General features: G+C 46.3%; 1 protein-coding gene across 2 annotated transcripts; it reads left to right on the top strand.

Moving 5' to 3' along the window:
- Window positions 1–276: 276 nt before the first annotated feature.
- MYL3 (myosin light chain 3) lies at window positions 277–14,800 on the top strand. 2 transcript variants are annotated; one of them, XM_041408866.1, is made up of 7 exons: window positions 277–485; window positions 6,182–6,209; window positions 9,755–9,904; window positions 10,752–10,925; window positions 11,748–11,825; window positions 12,013–12,047; window positions 14,120–14,800. In XM_041408866.1, exons 1-6 carry the CDS (start codon window positions 363–365, stop codon window positions 12,039–12,041), a joined length of 582 nt encoding a protein of 193 aa, XP_041264800.1. In that variant the 5' UTR covers window positions 277–362; the 3' UTR covers window positions 12,042–12,047; window positions 14,120–14,800. The 2 variants fall into 2 exon arrangements, with proteins under 2 accessions (XP_041264800.1, XP_041264801.1); XM_041408867.1 differs by having other exon boundaries at window positions 14,113–14,800.
- Window positions 14,801–19,575: the final 4,775 nt, after the last annotated feature.

The following is a 19,575-nucleotide window of genomic DNA, read 5'->3' as shown; positions in this document are numbered from 1 at the left end:
GCCCTGGCAAGGACCAAACCCATCGGGCCACCTGGATCGTAACCCAGCCTCCCCCTTGTCCCTGCAGAGCAAAAATGTTTGAGCCGGCGCCAGGCTCAGCCTAAACCCCCAAAATCTCTTTTCCATGGAAGTGTTAATTGGGAACAATGCCGGATCCAAGGGCAGGATCCAAAATAGCCGGGGCCAGTCTTGTCCTTTTATAGCCGTGGCCCCATTGTGAGCGGTGGCATGTGACAGGTCTGGGAGGGACAATGTGGCACTTCCAGAGGGGATAAAGACCCACTCCAGCCCGGGATTCTTCCTGCAGCAGCTCCTCTTTCCTGCCTTTCCGACCCTCTCCTTCTCTCCTTCCCAAATCAGCCATGGCTCCCAAGAAGCCCGAGCCTAAGAAGGCCGAGCCTAAGAAGGAAGATCCCAAACCAGCGCCAAAACCAGCGGAACCAGAGCCCAAAAAAGAAGTGGAATTTAACCCAGCTTCAGTCAAAGTAGGTTTGATCCTGTGGTGGCGTTGGAGCCGGTGGAGGAGTTGGATACTGAGAATTGATATCCTCAAAAATTAGCTGGGAATTGGGTTTGTGCCGAAAAGTGAATGTCCCACGAGGGATAAACACTGCAAGGCACAGGAGGATTTCTTTGTGAGGGCACAAAGACATTTGTGAATGTGCTTTGGGAATTGTCCTTTGGGGAAAAGGACTGTCCTTTGGGAAAGGGCATTGCCTTTGGGAATTGTCCTTTGGGCATGGTCCTTTGGGGGAAAGGATTGTCCTTTAGGAATTGTTCTTTGGGAATGGTCCTTTGGGAAAGGACATTGACTTCACAAAAAGAAGAGGAGCTTTGCAGGATCTCTTTTTAGTGGGGATTTGGAGCAGATAATCACAGAATTAGGGAATCCCAAAATCCTGGAATGGTTTGGATTAGGACAGACCTTCAATCCCATCCCATTACATGGGCAGGGACCTTCCACTCTTCCAGGCTGCTCCAAGCCCCAGTGTCCAACCTGGCCTTGGATACTTCTAGGGATCCAGGGGCAGCCACAGCTGCTCTGGGAATTCCATCCCAGCCCCTCCCCACCCTCCCAGCCAGGAATTCCCAATTCCCAATCTCCCATCCATTCCTGCCCTCTGGCAGTGGGAGCCATTCCCTGTGTCCTGTCCCTCCATCCTTTGTCCCCAGTCCCTCTCCAGCTCTCCTGGAGCCCCTCCAGGCCCTGGCAGGGGCTCTGAGCTCTCCTGGAGCCTTCTCCTCTCCAGGTGAACATTCCCAAGCCATAAATATCCCTGGATCCTCAAAAAGCAGTTTCCCCTCAGGAAAACATGGGAATTATGTGAGAAAGATAATAAGTTGCTTTGTCTACTCAGTGATTAAATCCTTCTCTTCCACACGGGACCAAGTCCCGCAGCTCAGGATTTGGGACAAATACTGCAAGGGATTTGTTTTCCTGCCTTGAATCCCAAATTTTCTGTAAATCTTTATATATTGGTGAAAAAAAGCAATGATTTGTAACAAATAAAGAAATCAAGTCCCAAGGAATTGGTTTGGGGGAAGTTTTGAAGGGAATAACTCCAGAGTTGGTGCCGTGCTCCCAGAACAATTCCATGACCTTGGGAAAGAGGTTTGTGGTGGGATCCAGCTCTCTCCGACAGCTCCGTGCTCAACATTCCAGTGCTGGAAAAGGACAAAAGGGAATTACTTCCCTTGGAGGCACAGCCAGGACACCCTGACTTTGTAGGAACATCCACTGGGATTCTGGGACATTGTGGGACCAAGGGCAGCAGGGATGAGTTGTCATTAAAAAAACCCCAAACCCAAATTGGCATTGCTCAAAAAAATCTTTATTTTTTTAATCAAAAAAATTCCGTGCTCCACATATTTATTTTTGTCTTGGAAAAAAAATAATTCCTGCATTTTTAAAAATTACTCTGCACAATTGTTTGGGAAAATTCTTATTTTTTCATGGAAATATTTATTTTTCACTTTGGCATTTTGAAGGTTACATATACTATAAATATTATAAAAATTCTAGAGTTCTTATCTCACTTTGAAGGTGCTAAAAGTTTGTCTGGAATTCCCAAATAATAAACAAATTCCAATCCCTGCAGGGAATATCCCATTCCCAAATACTGGATCAGGGAATTTGGGAAATACAGAGTTGGAGTCTCGGGCATTTTTTTTCCCAACCTTATAGAAAGGAGAGGGGATATTTCCTAGAGAAGTTTTCCTGGGAATTCTTTAATTTGATCAGGAATGCCCTTGTCTGTTTGTGCAAATTCCTGCTCCATAAATCCAGCTCTGCTGGAGCCCAGAATCCCTTCCCCAGGTTTGGAAAAATGCTTTAATGAGGGTTGGAATTCTCCAAATATCCCAATTTCTCCACTGCAGGATGAAATCTATTCTCATTTCCACAAACTGTGGATGAAAAAAGTTGGAAAAACAACCTTGTATCCAAACAAAATGTTCAAAATTAATCCTTTTATGGGAATGTCTCAAATTATTTCTATTTATTCCCAGATTTTATTGGTTGTGTTTGGAATTTTGAGACTTTTTTTTTTTTTTTTTTTTTTTTTTAGTTAATCACTAAAAAGTCTCAAAATCAAAATATTCCCATGATAAGGAAAGGTCCTCCTTGTTGGAATTTTCCCACCTCTCCCAGTCCTGATAATGATCCCAGGATCTTATTTGGCACCTGGAATTATATCAGATTTTTCCATTTTTTTACTCTCACCTTTGGATGCTCCTGGTCTGTTTTTTGTGTGTGTTGGGATGCCAGTTTCAGGGGCCTAAATGTGGGATCCATCCCTTACCTAAAGCCATTATCCCAAATTTTTGGAGCTTCTCTCATGCACATTCCCACTGGATTTGAGCCAATGCTCCAAAATTTTCAAAATTTTCAACGTTCCAAATATTTCCCAAATTTCCAAGAGTGGGTGCAATTGGATGTTGTTTGCAGCTCATCCAAAAGAGGTTCTGGGGGATTTATTTTCCAGAAGAGTTAGGCTCATTCCTTGGAAAATATTTTTTTAAGGAAGTGTTTTTCTAGGATGATATCCGTAATTTTTCTTTTGAGGAATAAATTTCCTGAATCTCCTGAATAAATCTCCTGAAAAGATTTGGTAGCAAAAAAATTGTCTTTTCCTTCTATTTAATTCATTCCCACCTGGAAGCTTTTTAACAGGAAGGTGCATTTTCCCAGGAATATATTTTGCTTCCATGAAAAATAATCTAAAAAATGGGATTAATTAATGATTTTTGAGTGGGAATGGCTCCTAGAGCTTTAACCGTGGGAAAATGGATCGTTGGATTTAAATCCCCAATAATGAACAGGGAGAAAATCTCTGGAAGTTCATCCTTTGGGATGGTGCCCAATTCCTATATCTGGGTGGGCTGAGTCACCCTTGGGAGATGCTAAGCTGGGATAAAGGGGGATGAGATGGGAATTTGGGAATTTGGGTGCCGGCATTTCAGTGGCTAAAGTTGGATGAGGTGACGTTGCTCCAGGTCTGGTGACTGGGATCAAAATCCACGTGGAGACAGCTGGTATACGTGAGGACCTGGAAGGGACACGGTTTTCCGTAGAGAGTTTTCCACGTTTTCCACACTTTCCTGGGGAAAAAGCAGCCAGGAATTATTTTTGGGGGTCACTGGGATCTCAGGACCATGTGGAATCCATTGTCCCTGCAAAGCCCTGCTGGGATACTGGAATGGAAAATCTTCTTCCCTTTTTCTGCATGGAAAGATGGAAAAGCATCCAAGGTGTGAGCAGCCAGGGAAAACAGGGATGGTGCAGCACCAGGGATGGGGAATCCTGCTGGATTTGCCTGTTCGGCTCCAGAGCTTGGAGCGTTCCACAGGCAGAAGGGCTGCACGTGAGGCTGGGAAAAGGGAAGCTTCTCTTGGGATGAAGGGCTTGGTTTTGGGAGAGATGGATTGAACTGTTCAGTTTGATCCCACCCCATGGATGGGATAATTCCAACTGCCAGTTAAGTCCTCTCCATCCTTGGGCACTTCCAGCTCCTTAAAAATCCACCTCCAGGAGCTGGAACTCTTCAAAATGTCCCTGGAAAAATAAACAGGAATGAGTAGCCCAAGAGGCACCGGGATAACGGGATAACGGGATAATGTGGTGACAGGAGAGTTCTGCTTTTGTTTCCAACTCTGGCAGGCACAGCATTCCCAAAATAATTCCTCTCTAACCCAGTCCCACTTCCAAAGGGGCCAAAAACTTCCCTGTGGAAAATGCTAGAATCCCAGAAGTTTTGGGTTGGAAGGGACCTTCGGGATCATCTCAATCCATCCCTGCCATGGCAGGGACACCTCCCACTGTCCCAGGCTGCTCCAAGCCCTGTCCAACCTGGCCTTGGGCACTGCCAGGGATCCAGGGGCAGCCACAGCTTCCCTGGGAATTCCATCCCGGCCCCACCCCACCCTCCCAGCCAGGAATTCCTTCCCAACATCCCATCAATCCCTGCCCTCTGGAATTCTAAGAGCAGACAGAAAATGAGGAATAATTTTGTGAGGTTTTTATGCAGCAGCAACCTCTGCATGACCTTGACAAAAATTCTGCTTCATATTCCTCTTCCTGAAGTATTTTGCTTTGGAATTAAAGCTGGAATTAAGGGTTGATTTCTGTTTTTACTTCCCTTTCCTTCGGAGGGCTGGAGCTGTTGGAGACTGGATCAATGTTCATCCCAGGGCACTGGAGGAGTTTATATCCATCATAATTACTGTGGAAAGTGATGGGAGAGGGGATGATGGGAATGTTGTGTATTAATAGGATTAAAAAGGTTTTAGTGGAAGAAAAAGCCCCACATGATGGTGAAATCCAAATGTAACCTCAACCCCTGGATCCTGATCCTGATGGTTTTCCTGGCCTCTTTCCAGTCCCTGCATTTCTGCCTCCTGAAGCAGTGTCCCAAGGGAACAGTAAAAAAAACCCCAAAACAACAACAACAAAAACCCCAAACAAACAACTGCCCGTCAAAAAACCCACAAAAAACCCCAACCCCCTAAAAACCCAACAGAATAAATAAATGAAAAAAAAGAAAAAAACTAAAATCCAACCTCCTCTTCCTCCCAAACTATCCCTGCCACGGCCGAGTGAAAATCCTGCTGTTCATCCCCGGAATCCTCGGTGTCCTATGAAAAACCAGGAATGTTGTTTCACTCTTGGAAGGGCTCCATTGTCTAAATGCTTCCCCCGGCTCTGCTCCTGACTGCCGGGTGACAACAGATTTATTCATGGGACTGATGTCAGGCTTAGCTATGCCTGGCTTAGTGCGGAGTGACGGGGTTTATTGGGATTGATAAAAATTCCAGGAGATTGGAAGCTGTGAATGACGTCAGCAGGGCCAAGGGTGGAGTTAATCCCTCCTGGAGCCTCCAGGACAAAACCAGGGAAAGAATCCAGAGGCATCAGGATCCAGCTGATGCCATCAGGTGATGATTCCCTAAAGCCAGGATTGCTGAAGATGAGGAAAGCTGGAATCACGCTGGTGGAAAGGTTTGGATTGGGATGTTTGGTATCCTCATGGAATGTGTAGCCTTGTCTATAGGTCAGGGCAGGGCACAAATGGGATTTTCTCTGTCTCCCATATGGATTTTGGATCAAACCTCAGCACTGGGAGCCTTGGGGAGATGGAGGCTTGGATGGGAATGTCCTGGCTTTAAAACCTCCATTCCCAAAGGAAAAAAATGGCAGGGTGAACTCAGTTCTGAAGAAGAAGATCCCTTTTGCCAGGACATTTCCCACAAGCAAAATCCCAAGGGAAACCATCCTGGTGTCCTTCCAAGGAAAAGGGGAATGAGTCACGGACTCATTTAGGGTGGAAAAGTCCTCAAAGATCGTCAGATCCAACAATTAATCTGGCACTGCCAAGGCCATCGTTGTGCCCAAGTGCCACATCCACATGGATCTTAAATCCCTCCAGGAATGGGGCCTCCAGCTCTGCCATGGGCAGCTGTGCCAGCCTTTTCTGGGAAGATTTTTTCCCAATGTCCAGCCTGAACCTCCCCTGTGACCAAGTGTTCAAGGCCAGGCTGGGCAGGGCTTGGAGCAACCTGGGGTGATGGGAGGTGAATCCTCCCAATTCTGGGATCATAAAGCTGAGACTAAACCAATTTATTCTTATCTGAGTAATTTTCTCCCTTCTTATCAGTTTTCTTATCTTGTTTTTGTCTCGTCCAGGTGGAATTCAGCCCTGACCAGATCGAAGGTGAGGAAGATTTTTCTCTTCTGAGCTCAGTAAATCCATCCCTGGGAAGTGCTGGGATGAGCGGGGCTGGGATATTGGAACAACTTTGGGAAGGCTGAGCTTTAATTCCTGTCTTTTCTTCCTTTTCTCCTCTAAATCCTTCCCTCTAAAAGAAAAGCAGGGAATTAATGTCCCATTTCCAGGAGTTACACCCCAAAACAGCCCAAATGCAGGTTTTTCTTAAGGAAAAAAACCACCAGTATCAATATTTTCAAAGGAAAACCCTCAACTCTGCCTCAGAGAATTTTTCCTGCCTTCCATCAGAACTTAATGTGTTCCAGCTCTCCCGAATCCAGCAAATAACACCAGGCATGGAATTTCTTTATCCTTTCAAAGCCAAACATCAGCATCAATTTCCAAACCCTTTGTCCCAGCTCAAGAAACTGATCCCAAAACCTCCTGCCTGAAAGTCCTGGGAACACTGGGACTGCAGCTGTCCCCTTTCTCCTCAGCGTGGGTTTTGTGGGATAATTGATGGATGGAATCAAACATCTGGCAGGATTTACCTTTGGTCTTTAAACCCTTGGGAGAGCCCTTAAAAGATGGGATCAGGAAAGGGGTTAATTAGAGCAGGGGAAAATCAATCAGAGAGGTGTTTAATTATCACCTCCCTTTGTCATTCTCTGCTGACCCAGGGAGGATCCAGGGGTCTCAGGAAGATTGGATGTTTCCCAGTTTGTCAGCTGATCCCAAAGCTGACAAATTCCTTTGGAATTCCCAAAGGAATTCCATCCTCTGGGTTGATTGGTTGGTGTTCTGGCAGCTGACTCCAGAATGAGGTGGTGGAGGAGAAACAGAAGCTGCAGCAGCACCTCAAGGGCTTTTAAAACTCCCCAAATTCCTTCTTTTTGCTAAGGAAAATGTCATGTGGAACAAAGGGTTCCCTGAAAGGATTTGGTCCCCAAAATGTGGAGAAGAATTGATCGTCTGGGGTGAAGCTTTGTGGAAAAATCCCATTTTTGGGGGTGTCCTGCTCCTCAGCCATGAGTGAAACCCATCCCTGGTGGCAATGTCTGCTTTGAACTCTGGCCTTGGGCCTCTTCAGCTCCCAGAATTGTTGGAAAAGGGGGAAAAGGAGTAGTTCCAGGAGGCTAAAGAAGCAGTAATTAGGAATCTGAAAATATCCAGAGGGTCCCTGGCCAGAGGGAGGACAAAGGACACCGAGGTGGTTTTGGTGCTTGGATGGGAATTTCATGGAGTCAGCAAATGCAACTGAAAAGATTAAAACAGTAGGGGGAAAAAAACCCCAAAAAACGAAAAAAACCCCAGCAACCCAAAGCCTTGGAGATCTGAATTGACAGGAATTTTGCTGGATTGGGAATCTTCAGGAGATGGTGCTCAGCACTTGGTCACAGGGAGTCGGAGAGTGGTGATGGATGAGGAGCTGAGGGAGGTGGGAAAATCCCCATTTTTCCTCACCCACCTCGGCTGTGAGACCCCCGGGAAAGGAGCTGGGAAGGGGTCTCTGCCCCCATTCCACAGTCAGCAAGGAGCCCAGGAAAATCCACGATTGCCTTCTGCTGGAATGAGGGGCTGGAAAGGGATAGGGGCTCTGCCCAGGGACAGGAGGGAAAATCAGGAGAGAGAGGCAGGGAGAGGAGGAAAGAGAGGAAAGTGGAAGAGAGGAAAAGGGAATGTTAATGTTCCCCAAATGAAAAAGTTCAGTGCTGTTTGGAAGTGTTTGGAGGAAGGAATTGAAGAAAATTGGAGTGGAATGATCAAAATGGAAACGGAGAGAGAAAGGAGGAGAGGAAAATCCAGCAGAAGTTACAGAAGGAAGGACAGAGGGAAAGAAGGAAAGGAAAAGAAAGAAAAAAGGGGGAGATGGAATGAAGAGAAGGAATTGGGGAGGATGGACAAAATCTGGGGTGCAGAGTGTGTGGCTGAATGGTTGAATGGATCAGGATTTGGGGAAAAGAGAATAATTTCCTGGAGTTTGGAAACGTGAGAGGGAAATAAAGGTGGAAAAGTAACAGCAGCAAGAGGGTCAGATCCAGGGATTTAAAGCCAAAGGGATTTTTGGGATCAGTTGTGGATGGTGCACTGGGAAGTCAAGGATAACAGTGAAGTTAAAGGATTAAGGATAAAGTTAAAGGATAAAGGATGAAGTTAAAGGATAAAGGATAAAATTAAAGGATAAAGGATGAAGTTAAAGGATAAAGGATGAAGTTAAAGGATAACAATAAATGATAACAGCCTTTTTCTGCTGCTCCCTGGGATCCTCCTCTGACCCTGCAATTCCAGCAGGGAAAGGAGTGCCTGAGGAACTGGAGTGTCTGGGGCAGTGTGTGCTGGATCCTGCATGAGAATCATTAAATAATTCCATTTGGAAAAGACCCTTAAGGCCATCGATCCCAGCCTTGACCCCAACACTGCCAATGCCCTCAAGCACCACATCCACGTGAAATCAGTGGTGGAAAGGGGAACCTCTCCCATGGGAATGCTCTTACCAGGATCCTGCTCCTCACAGTCGTGAGGGATTCCATTTAGGGAATGGGGAAGGGAAACCTCTGAACCTGGCAGGAGAACCGGCCTGTCACCAGTTCCTGAGGGAACAGCAAACCCTGTTCCCTAGATCCTCCCCTGGGGGCACCTCTGGGTGCTGTGTCCAGCTCTGGATCCTCAGCACAGCAGGGACAGGAGCTCCTGGAGCTGAGCAAGGGCCTGGAGCATCTCAGTGCCCAGGAGAGGCTGAGGGAGCTGGGGCTGCTCAGCCTGGAGAGGAGCCCCAGTGAGAGGGGAACCAGCCCTGGGTGTCCCTGTGTCCCTGTGTGTCCCTGAGTGTCTCTGTGCAGGGAGGTCAGAGCAGTCCCAGGCTCTGCTCCGGGCACCCAGTGATGGCACCAGAGGAATGGGCAGGGACTGATCCCAGGAATTCCCCCGGCTCAGGAGGCAGAACTTCTGCCCTGGGCATTGCCCAGCCCTGAGTGCCACCAGTGACCCACTGTGGTCTCTTCCAACCCAACCCATTCTGGAATTTTGGGATAAAGCTTCCCATACACCTTCACCCTCCCCACCAATACACAGCTCGTTGGGTGATAATCCCAGTGTTTTTTCCTGGCATAGCTCATTTCCATCTCCTAGAGGTGCTCCTGGAGCTCTGGGCCATGCTGGGTCAGTGCTCTCAAAGTATCCAACATTTAATCCGAGATCCGGTTCTCCCATCAGCAGAGCTGCTGTTGAATCCTGGGCCTTCCTGCGTGCTCCTGAGCAGCTGGAAAGCTCCCAAGGCCAAGGATTTCTCCTGTTTTCCACACTTTCTGATGTTAACTGAGACGGAAATACCACGGGAGAAGCATTTGACCTCTCCGAATCCATTCCACAGTGGAACCGGAAAATGCAGGGAAGGAGGAACACAAACATCGGAGATAACAAAGCTCATCCAAATTTTTCCCAAACCACAAAATGAAATGGTCAGGCAGTTAGCGAGGCAAAGGTTTAGACTGGGTTTATCTTTTATCCGAGAGAGCACGGAATGAATTTCTCCTGACCTTTCTCCCTTCCAGAATTTAAGGAAGCGTTTTCCCTTTTTGACCGGACCCCCAAGTCGGAGATGAAAATCACCTACGCCCAATGTGGAGACGTCCTGAGGGCTTTGGGGCAGAACCCGACCCAGGCTGAGGTCATGAAATTGCTTGGCAGACCCAAACCTGAAGGTTGGTGGCCTCCTCTGTTTGTTTTGGGAAAGGGCACTCCCAGAATTATTCCTGGACAAGGTTCCTCTCCATTTTCTAAGTGCAGAGTAACTCAGGATATGGAGCAGCCTCTGAAATTGCCAGCAGAAAGGGAGAAGAAATTGGTCTGGAAGTCAAGATAATTGTCCCAAACTAAGGGGAATTAATTAATTTAACAGCCCTGGGCATCAATGTGTTTTTAAATGACAAATTTTTTTGCCTTTAAAAATTGCATTTATGGGGGAATTCACGTGTTTTTTCTAAAAACATGGATATATCCAACATATCCAGAGAAACAAATGGATAATCTGGATGTAAGGACACGGATTGTTCCACTAAAGATGGGTGGGAAGGCCTGCAATGATTGCAGTGATATCCTTCTGTATCCCATATTTCCATGTTCTTCTCTCCCTTTTATCCAATGTTTATCCCCACATTTCTGTACTCATGCTGGATATCCCATGGTTATTCCGAATCCTCCCAAATTTCCATTTCCATTCTCTTCTCTCCTTTTATCCAACATTTATCACCACAGATCTTCCACCCCATGGTGGGTATCCCATCGTTATTCCCAACTCTTCCAGAATCCCCCCAAACTTCCATTTCCAGGCTCTTTTCTCCTTTTATCCAACATTTATCCCCACAGTTCAGCCCTCACGGTGGATATTCCATGGTTAATTCCCAACTTTCCCAGAATGCAAAGCTCCCACTTCCACACTCTTCTTTCCTTTTATCCAGCGTTTATCACCACAGATCTTCTCCTCACGGTGAGTATCCCACCGCTTTTCCCAGAATCCCCCCAAACTTCCATTTCCCCTGGGTTTTCCAGAGATGAATTCCAAGATGATCGACTTTGAGACCTTCCTGCCCATGCTCCAGCACATTGCCAAGACCAAGGACACGGGAACCTACGAGGATTTCGTGGAAGGGCTCCGGGTGTTCGACAAGGAGGGCAACGGGACCGTCATGGGAGCTGAGCTCCGCCACGTCCTGGCCACGCTGGGTGAGGAAAACCTTCCCTTGGGAATTTCCATCCCTGCCTTTCTCCTTCCCTCTCTTCCCTTCATGTTTTAGTTCTCCTATAAATATCTCATTCCCATCACCATAAAATTACCCCAGAATTTCCAACCCCACCTATTCCCTTGCCTTGTTCCCATTTTTCTGTGTTTCCAAGAGGTGCTTCCATCCCTCCCTTCTCCTTTCCCTCCCTCCTTCCTGATGTGTTGGATTTCTCCAATAAATATTAAATTCCCATAAATCATCCCAACATTGCCAATCCCAATGATTCCCTTGGTTTGTCTCCATTCTGCTTCACCAAAATGAAGACTTACAAACCAATAGGCACCAAATATTTAAATAATAAAATTGAATTTCATTAAATCCATCACTGATCCATACCAAAGAACCCAAATTTGACCTTGGAATCTTCTGGAACCTCAAACTCAGAGGGGAACTGAGTTTTCACTGAGAGTTTTTTCATCAGGACTTGGTTAAAACTGACCTGAACTTTCAAGATTTGGCACTTAGATCAAGCTTATTCTTAGGAAAATGAGTTGTGCCATAATATTCTGTGGGTTTCCATATTTTTCCTGTCTTTCTGGATTTTGTATCAAATTTACTCTCAAATTTGGATCCAGATTTGGGTCAAGTTTGGAGTTTGAATCAAGTTTGCAACTCCAAAATGAGCTTTTTCCGTGGTCAGCACCCCAAATTCCCCCCAGGAGAAATCTGCCCCTCTTCTCTCTCACTCCCATTTGTCTTCTTTAGGAGCTTCCTAAATTCCTGAATTGGGGATTTTGATCCAGGGATTTTGTTTTCCATGCAGGGGAGAGGCTGACTGAGGAGGAAGTGGATAAACTGATGGCTGGGCAGGAAGATGCCAACGGCTGCATCAACTATGAAGGTGGGTGGGAGCCCTGAAAGCTTTCTTAAAATATTCCCAAGAAAGTTTAAATCCATGGAAAATATGGGGCAAAATTTCCAAATTTTAGACAATTCTGAATCCTTAACTCTTCTGATAAACCCCATCTATGAAAGGTTAATTGTGTTTTCCATTGGATAACTGATCCTTCTTTCCCTCTTTTTTCCAGCTTTTGTGAAACACATCATGGCTAACTGAGCCCAGGTGAGTCTCCTCTGCTCTTCTCCTGGATTTCAAAGTCCTTGTTCCTTTAGGATTTACTGGAAACTTCCAAGAAAAAAATATTTTCCACATGCATTTGCAAATCCCTGCTCCCAAACTCCTCAAAAAGCAAGGAAATAGAATTGAGCTAACAAGAGAGGGGGGAAAAAATAAAAGGAAAAGAGATAAGAAGGAATCAGGAATGTTTACGCCCTGGCAGTACAATTAGTGGTTTTTCATAAATCTGGCTCCCACCATCTCCTGACAATGGATTGGTTTTCCAGGAAGAGGCTGGAGTTTTGTCCAACACATCCAAACCACAGCACCACCGAGGGCATCTCTGTCTCACCCTCACAAAGGAGCTGGGCTTTGTTTCCAGGATTTCCTGGGCAAGGTTTATCCCAAATTTACTGGAAAAGGTGCCCCCTGCCTTCCACCCTGTTTTCTCCCTGCTCAGCTCTTGGGGAAGGGTTTGACCAATCCACCTATTCTGATATCCTGGGAAAAGCTGCTCTCAGATTTGGTCTGGATGTTTTGGGTTTGCTTTGTTTGTTTTTAGTCTTTTCCCGTGGCTCTGGTTTATTTTTAGGCCTGGCTTTGGTTTGGTTTTGGAGCTGACCTGGCTGTGCTGTGGTGACTTTTGTTTCTGGGTTAAGTAGGAGTCACATCCAGGTTATTCGGAAATTTTGTTCCAAGATATAACTTAACAAAATATAAACAAGCCAAAACAAAACCCCACTGGATTTGGTTTGTTTTTGTTTTTCCCTTTATTTCTATTTTTTCCCTATTAGTATCCATTTTTTTCCTTAACGCATTTACCTTTGAACTTGGACTTTTCCAACTGGTTTCCAGTTTTTGATACCAAAGATCAGGAGCCCTGGTGAAAACCCAATCTATGGTCCCTGCCTGTTGTTCAGGGATGTTTTCAATCCTTAATCCAAACCCACTGCCATGGGAAATTCCTGCTCCAATGGGAACCAACGTCAGCCACCGGAGAAGTGAGCATGGAAAGCTGGGAAGCTGGAAAACTGGAACAGGATTGGGAAGAAATTCTGAGCATCTTTGATGGGTTTGGAAAGGGGGCTGGGAGGTTTGATTCCCAGGAAACCAACATTCCTGGGATTTGCCGATGAGCCTTGGTGGTGTTATCCAATGGTGGCCGTCCCACCCCTGCTGTGGGACTCCTGGAATGTTTAGGGAAAGTCAAATGGAATTGATGCCTTGTGCAGGTTGAGCTGGAACAGAGGCTGGACAGAGCTAAAGAATAAAGCAGGGATTGATTCAAAGGATCTCCTCCATGGATCCACCTTGGGCAGCACAAGAGCCCAGCCAGGGCTGCCCCCAAGATGAACCCAAATGGTCCCAAAATGCACGAGCGCTCACGGGGTCTCTCCCTGGGATCAGCTCTGCTCCATGTGCACATTGCAGTTCAGTGTCCAATTCCAGCTCAGCCCCTGCACTCCCATCCTGCTTGTTTTTCTCTCTGCAGCCCACGGGGTTTGTGCTCTTGGGCTGAGATTTGGATCATTTGTCCTTGGTGCCCAGCTGGAGCAGGAATTGTTTTGTCTCCCTGCTCTGTGCACAGAGCTCACCATGCCCTGATGTGAAGCTCAGACCCACACACTAAAGCAGCACAGAATCTGAAAATAGAAAAGCTAAACCTGAGGCATCAGAATATCTACCCTGGAAGGAGCAAAGGTCCTTTGCCACAGGATCTGAACTCGGTGGGAATCTGGAGCTGAGCCCAAAAATTCAGGAACAGCTCTATCTATTGGCCATTCCTGTGGGATGGAGGGAAGCTAAAGCTGCATCTCTGTATCAGCATGAAACCAGGCCTTTCATTTTGTCCTGATTTCCTGAGGGAATTGGGACCATTTTATATGGAATTTTCTTACCTGCTCCAGGCGTTAGGGACTTCTTCCCATGTTTTCTCCATCACTGAGCACAGGATTGTGGGACTGGGATGATTCCTGGTGTTTTGGCAGCACTTATTGATAAGCTGAGGATGATTCCTGATGGAATTGTTTGTTCCTTCTTTTTTTCTCTAATTCTTAAAAAATATCTTTATCTTTCAGGACAAGATAAGCACCGAGAATTCCGGATACTGGCCTTGGATTCCCATGTGCTGGAATTTCTCCTTTTTTTTTCAGCCCAGATTCCCATTCCAGAGCTCCAAAATGTGCCCAAATCCCTAAAGATATTTGGATATTTTTGTTTAGTTTGCCTTGCTCCTCCGTGGGAAGAGGTGGATCCTGTGGAGATCCAATGGAAGAAACTGGAATGTGAACCGTGAATCCCTGGGAATTTCTTTAGGAGGAAGGATATAAACAGAAATACAAAATTGAGGAAAAGGGAGGAATTCTTTTCATGAATAAATCGATCCAAAAAATGATTGATTCCTTTTTCCATCCCAAACTCCACCTTTTCCCTGTGTTTATGGGACACCAGTATAAATCCCAGGAATATCCTTCAGCCTTAGGGAAAAACTGGAATTCCCAGAAATCAGCGACAAACAGAACCTTGCTGGTGTTTTTTTCTCTGCTTTGGATGACGGAAAATTAAGGATATAGAAGCAAAAACCACCAAATTTAAGCAAAATTTGCTAAAAATCCATCTTTTCTCCATGAGGATTCCTTCCCATTCCAATGATTTCCCTAGGAAACAAGGAAAAATCTTCCCCAAAGGAAAAATGGAAGTTGTTCTGATAAACACACCCTGGTCCTGAGTTTTTGCAGTAAAAAATGGGATTTTCTGCGTCTTTGTTTCCTCATTGTTTCTGTGTCTGTGTGAGGGAAGGGGAAAAGGGAAAGAAATCCTGAGAAAAACCTCAGCAGAGGCCAAGGAAAGTTGAGAAGCATGGAAAATCACATTAGGAGAGCTCCTTTTCTGGGGAATAATAATTGAAAAAATAAGGGGAAGTGCTTTGGATGATGGAAAATTAAGGATATAGAAGCAAAACCCACCAAATTAAAGAAAAATATGCTAAAATCCATCTTTTCTCTATGAGGATTCCTTCCCATTCCAATGATTTCCCTAGGAAACAAGGAAAAATCTTCCCCAAAGGAAAAATGGAAGTTGTTCTGATAAACACACCCTGGTCCTGAGTTTTTGCAGTAAAAAATGGGATTTTCTGCGTCTTTGTTTCCTCATTGTTTCTGTGTCTGTGTGAGGGAAGGGGAAAAGGGAAAGAAATCCTGAGAAAAACCTCAGCAGAGGCCAAGGAAAGTTGAGAAGCATGGAAAATCACATTAGGAGAGCTCCTTTTCTGGGGAATAATAATTGAAAAAATAAGGGGAAGAAAAAAATCCTCTGGGGCTGGAAAAAGGAGAGGCCAGGAGCTGGTAGAGTTTTTTAGGGAATGCCAAAGAACCTGGATATGCAAAAGTCCTGGAGCAGAAGGGGTTGTTAAAACAGGGAAATTCCGAGTTTAATGGAGGAAAGATCAGTGGAGCATCAGAATTCTGGGATACAAATGGATGGGAATGGCTGAGCCGGTCAGGTCATTCCCACAGAGGATGGAAAAGAGAGCACAGACTGTCCCAGGATGTGCCAGGGAATAACCAGAAAGGAAAATCAGCAAGGAGAGCAAATAAAAATAAATAAGGAATTTCCCTTCCCTTCCCTTCCCTTCCCTTCTTCCATTTTGCCCTTTTTTTCCCTTCCCCCCCCCTTTTTTTCCTCTTTCCCCCCCCTTTTCCCCTTTCCTTCCTGCACATTCCAGCAGGAATTTCCATTGCCACACCACTCCTGGAGATGGAGTCAGGAATATCAGCTGGAATTTCACTGCCCTCTCCTTAATCCCATCCCAGCCTGGATTCCAGCAGGGAGTGAAGTTTGGGAATTTTTTTATCCAAAGAAAAGTGAATATTTTAATATTTTTTTCCCGTTGGTATTCACAAGGAAATAAATAAATTAATTAAAATATATAATTTTATAATTCTTAATTAAAAATCCATTGCCCCCAAGGTTGACATTTGTATTTATTCATCCCTTGGGAAGCTGATTTTAATTAATTAATTAATCAACCTGCATGTCCTTGAAATTTAATATTTTAACTTTTCCAACAATTTCCTCTAACAGCAGAATTTTTATTAATTTTTTTTTTTTTAATTTTGTTGCCAAAACTGCCCCTGATTTTAACCCCAAATTTCCTCCTAAAGAATCTGCAGATTTTTTCCCCAGCACTGATCCCAGGATAAATTTTCCTCAGCTGATCTATTCCATTTTCCATGTTTGTTTTTTTTTTAACTCAAGGATTAACCACCCCATAGAATCCCTGTTTTTCCCTCCACTGTGGATAAAAAAGCCCAAACAACTTCTTCAGGAATCTGTGATTTGAGCTCAATTCCAGTTTTATTTGACACAGAAATTCCTGGAATTCCCTGAAGTTCCTTATGCAGCTCTGTCCACCTTTTCTTCTTTAAAGGAAAGTGGCAAAAAGAACTTGCCTGTATCCCGTAAAATGCCATAAAATCCAAAAAAATCCCATAAAACCTGAAGTTCTCTGTCCACAAGGCAAAGTGGCAAAAAGAACTTGCCTGTATCCCGTAAAATGCCATAAAATCCAAAAAAATCCCATAAAATAAAAAAAAAATCCCATAAAATCCCATCTACCCCAAGAAGTGCTGTGGGATAACGGGGTGCTGGAACTTTCCAAGGAGCTGCATTGTGGAGCAGGGACCTCCAGGCTGGTTTTTCCTCCCTTCCCTCCCCTTCTGCTGACTCCAGCAAGCCCCAATTCCCTGGAGGAGCTTCAATTCCGACACAGATAATCCATAAATTACCCCAAAACCTCGCAAAGACGGGAAGAGTCTGGAGCCAGGGCAGTGCAGCCAAGGAAAACAGCTCCTGAAGATCCCAAAAACGCTTCTCCAGCCCGTCCCCAGTGCCACCAGCAGGGCCAGGTTGGCTCCGGTTGGGCTGGGAATTGTTGCCAGAGGGGAACGTGCTCAGCCCGTCCCAACCTTCCCAGGATAAACACAGGACAGATCCTTTTCCCTGTGACTCCCCACAAATCCCTCCAGGAGCAAAAGGAACAGCGAACAACACAGATAAAAAAAGGAAAAGCCCGTGGGATGTGGCCAGATGGATGAGCACAGAGTGTCCCCAAGGCTGGGTAAATATTCCAGACTTGGAGGGAATTTTTGCAATCTCATTTTACCTCTGGGCTTCTTTTGAACCAAGAGATCCCAAAAAACCCCTCTGGAAGGCCCTGCTGGGCAAGGCTCCAGTGGGATAAACAGAATCAGGAATTTCTGGTTTTGTTTGTAGCTCCTACAGATAATTCCTTATTCCAGGTTTCCCAAAAAAACCCTCACAAAATCCAGGTGTGACAGTCCCAGACACAATATCCCAAAAAACCTTGGCAGGTTCAGCTCCTGCCTTTCCCACCTTTAGAACCTCATGATCCTGTCTCTCCATATCCATGGATTCCAGGGATCAGGTGCAGCTCCTGGGCTGGAGGAGCTCCGAGGCTTCCAAGGATCCGTTTCCATGTAGTTGGCTCCATCTCTCAGCCGCCCTTGAGCCAGAGATTCCCAGAATTGTTTGGGTTGGAAGGGAGCCTAAAGATCCGGGAATTCCGTCACCAGGGGTGTCCCTCATGTTTCCATGTAGTTGGCTCCATCTCCCAGCCGCCTTTGACGAGCCAGAGATTTCCAGAATTGTTTGGGTTGGAAGGGAGCCTAAAGATCCGGGAATTCCGTCACCAGGGGTGTCCCTCAGGGCTCTGTGCTGGGGCCAGTTCTGTTCAATGTCAATGACACGGATGAGGGATTGAGTCTGTCACCAATAAATCTGCAATGACACCAAGCTGGGAGCTGTGTCCACCTGTGGGAAGGTGGGAGGTCTCTGCAGGGAGACCTGGAATGGTTGGAGGGATGAGCAGAATCTAACAAGGTGAAGTTTAACAAGTCCAAGTGCCCAGTCCTGCCCTGTGGCCACAATAACCCTGCAGTGCTCTGGGCTGGGGACGGTGTGGCTGGCAGTGCCCAGGCAAAAAGGGACCTGAGGGACAGCAGCTGGACACGAGCCAGAGAGTGCCCTGGTGGCCAAGGAGGCCAATGGCTCCTGGCCTGGGTCAGGAATGGGGTGGCAGCAGGAGCAGGGAGGTCACTCTGCCCCTGTCCCTGCTCTGCTGGGGTCACACCTGGAGTGCTGTGCCCAGCTCTGGCCCCTCAGTTTGGGAAGGACCTTGGGACAATGAGCGCGGCCAGAGGGGACAGCGAGGCTGGAGAGGGGCTGGAACACAAACCCTGAGAGGAACCCCTGAGGGAGCTGGGGGTGCTCCCCTGGAGAAAAGGAGACTCAGGGGTGCCCTCCTCACTCTGCACAGCTCCTGAAAGGTGCCTGTGCTCAGCTGGGGGCTGGGCTCTTTCTCCAGCAGCACTGACACAACCAGAGCACACAGCCTCCAGCTGCACCAAGGGAATACAGGCTGGATAGCCGGAAAATGTTTTTACAGAAAGGGGGATAAAGTTGTGGAATGGCTGCCCGGGGAGGGGGTGCAGTCCCCATCCCTGGGTGTGTTTAACAAAGCCTGGATGTGGCACTGGGGGCCAGGGTTCAGTTGAGCTGTTGGGGCTGGGTTGGACTCCATGGTCTTGAAGGTCTCTTCCAACCTGGCCATTCTAGGAATTCTGGGAATTCTGGGAATTCCAGCATCTGAGGGACACCTGCCACAATCCCAGGTTGCTCCCAGCCCTGTCCAACCTGGACACTTTCAGGGATAAGGGCTGAGCTCCAGCCTGGGAATGACCCCAGGACAGAGATGTTTGTGTATATTCCCGTAAAACCCAAGCTGTGAATGGAGTCCTGCAGGATTCAGCCAATCCTTCCTGGATTAACAATTTCCAGAAATCCTGCAGCATCCCACAGGACACACTTTTCCACTCTACCTCCCTGAATCTGGGACAATTCCCAGCACTGAATTCCACGGCACTGACAGAGCTCCCAGTGCAGTGGCTCAGGTGACATTTTTTGGGATCCTGCATTTCCTTCCCATGGATCAGCTGCAGAACAGAACTGGATTCCAAACTTGGATATTTGCAACCCCATGGATGTGCTGGGAATTCTCTTCCTGCATCATTTGGATCACCCCAAGAGTAAATTTAGAGCCTGCTCTGTATCCCTGAAATCCAGCTCCCGTTTTTAGGGATTCAGTGGAACCACCCTGATTCCCCCTTCACAGCTGAGGGAGTTTTATGTCCTCTCCCAGCATTTTTTCCACATTTCCCTCCTCCTATTTTTTTTCTTTCCTAGTGGAAAATTGCTCTCAAACTGCCCTAAGAGTAAAAACCATCAATTAAACCCCGCTCAATACCAAGGGTGGAACTCCACAGCCTCGAGTTTGCAGCTGGAGAGGAGAAAAAAAAAAAAAAGGGGATTTTTGAATTCCTTGGTTTAGAAATTCCAGGGTGATCCAGCTCCCAGGTTGCTCCATCCTTAACGGGCCATTAAAAGCAATGTTCAAAACACAAAGGACATCATCCCGTCAGGAAAGTTAATGGAGCAGAACGTTCAGCTCCGAGTT

This window comes from Onychostruthus taczanowskii, unplaced genomic scaffold (genome assembly GCF_017590055.1).
Source record: "Onychostruthus taczanowskii isolate IOZ18803 unplaced genomic scaffold, ASM1759005v1 scaffold3, whole genome shotgun sequence".
Classification (NCBI taxonomy): domain Eukaryota; kingdom Metazoa; phylum Chordata; class Aves; order Passeriformes; family Passeridae; genus Onychostruthus; species Onychostruthus taczanowskii.
This window is presented reverse-complemented; position numbering and strand designations above follow the sequence as displayed.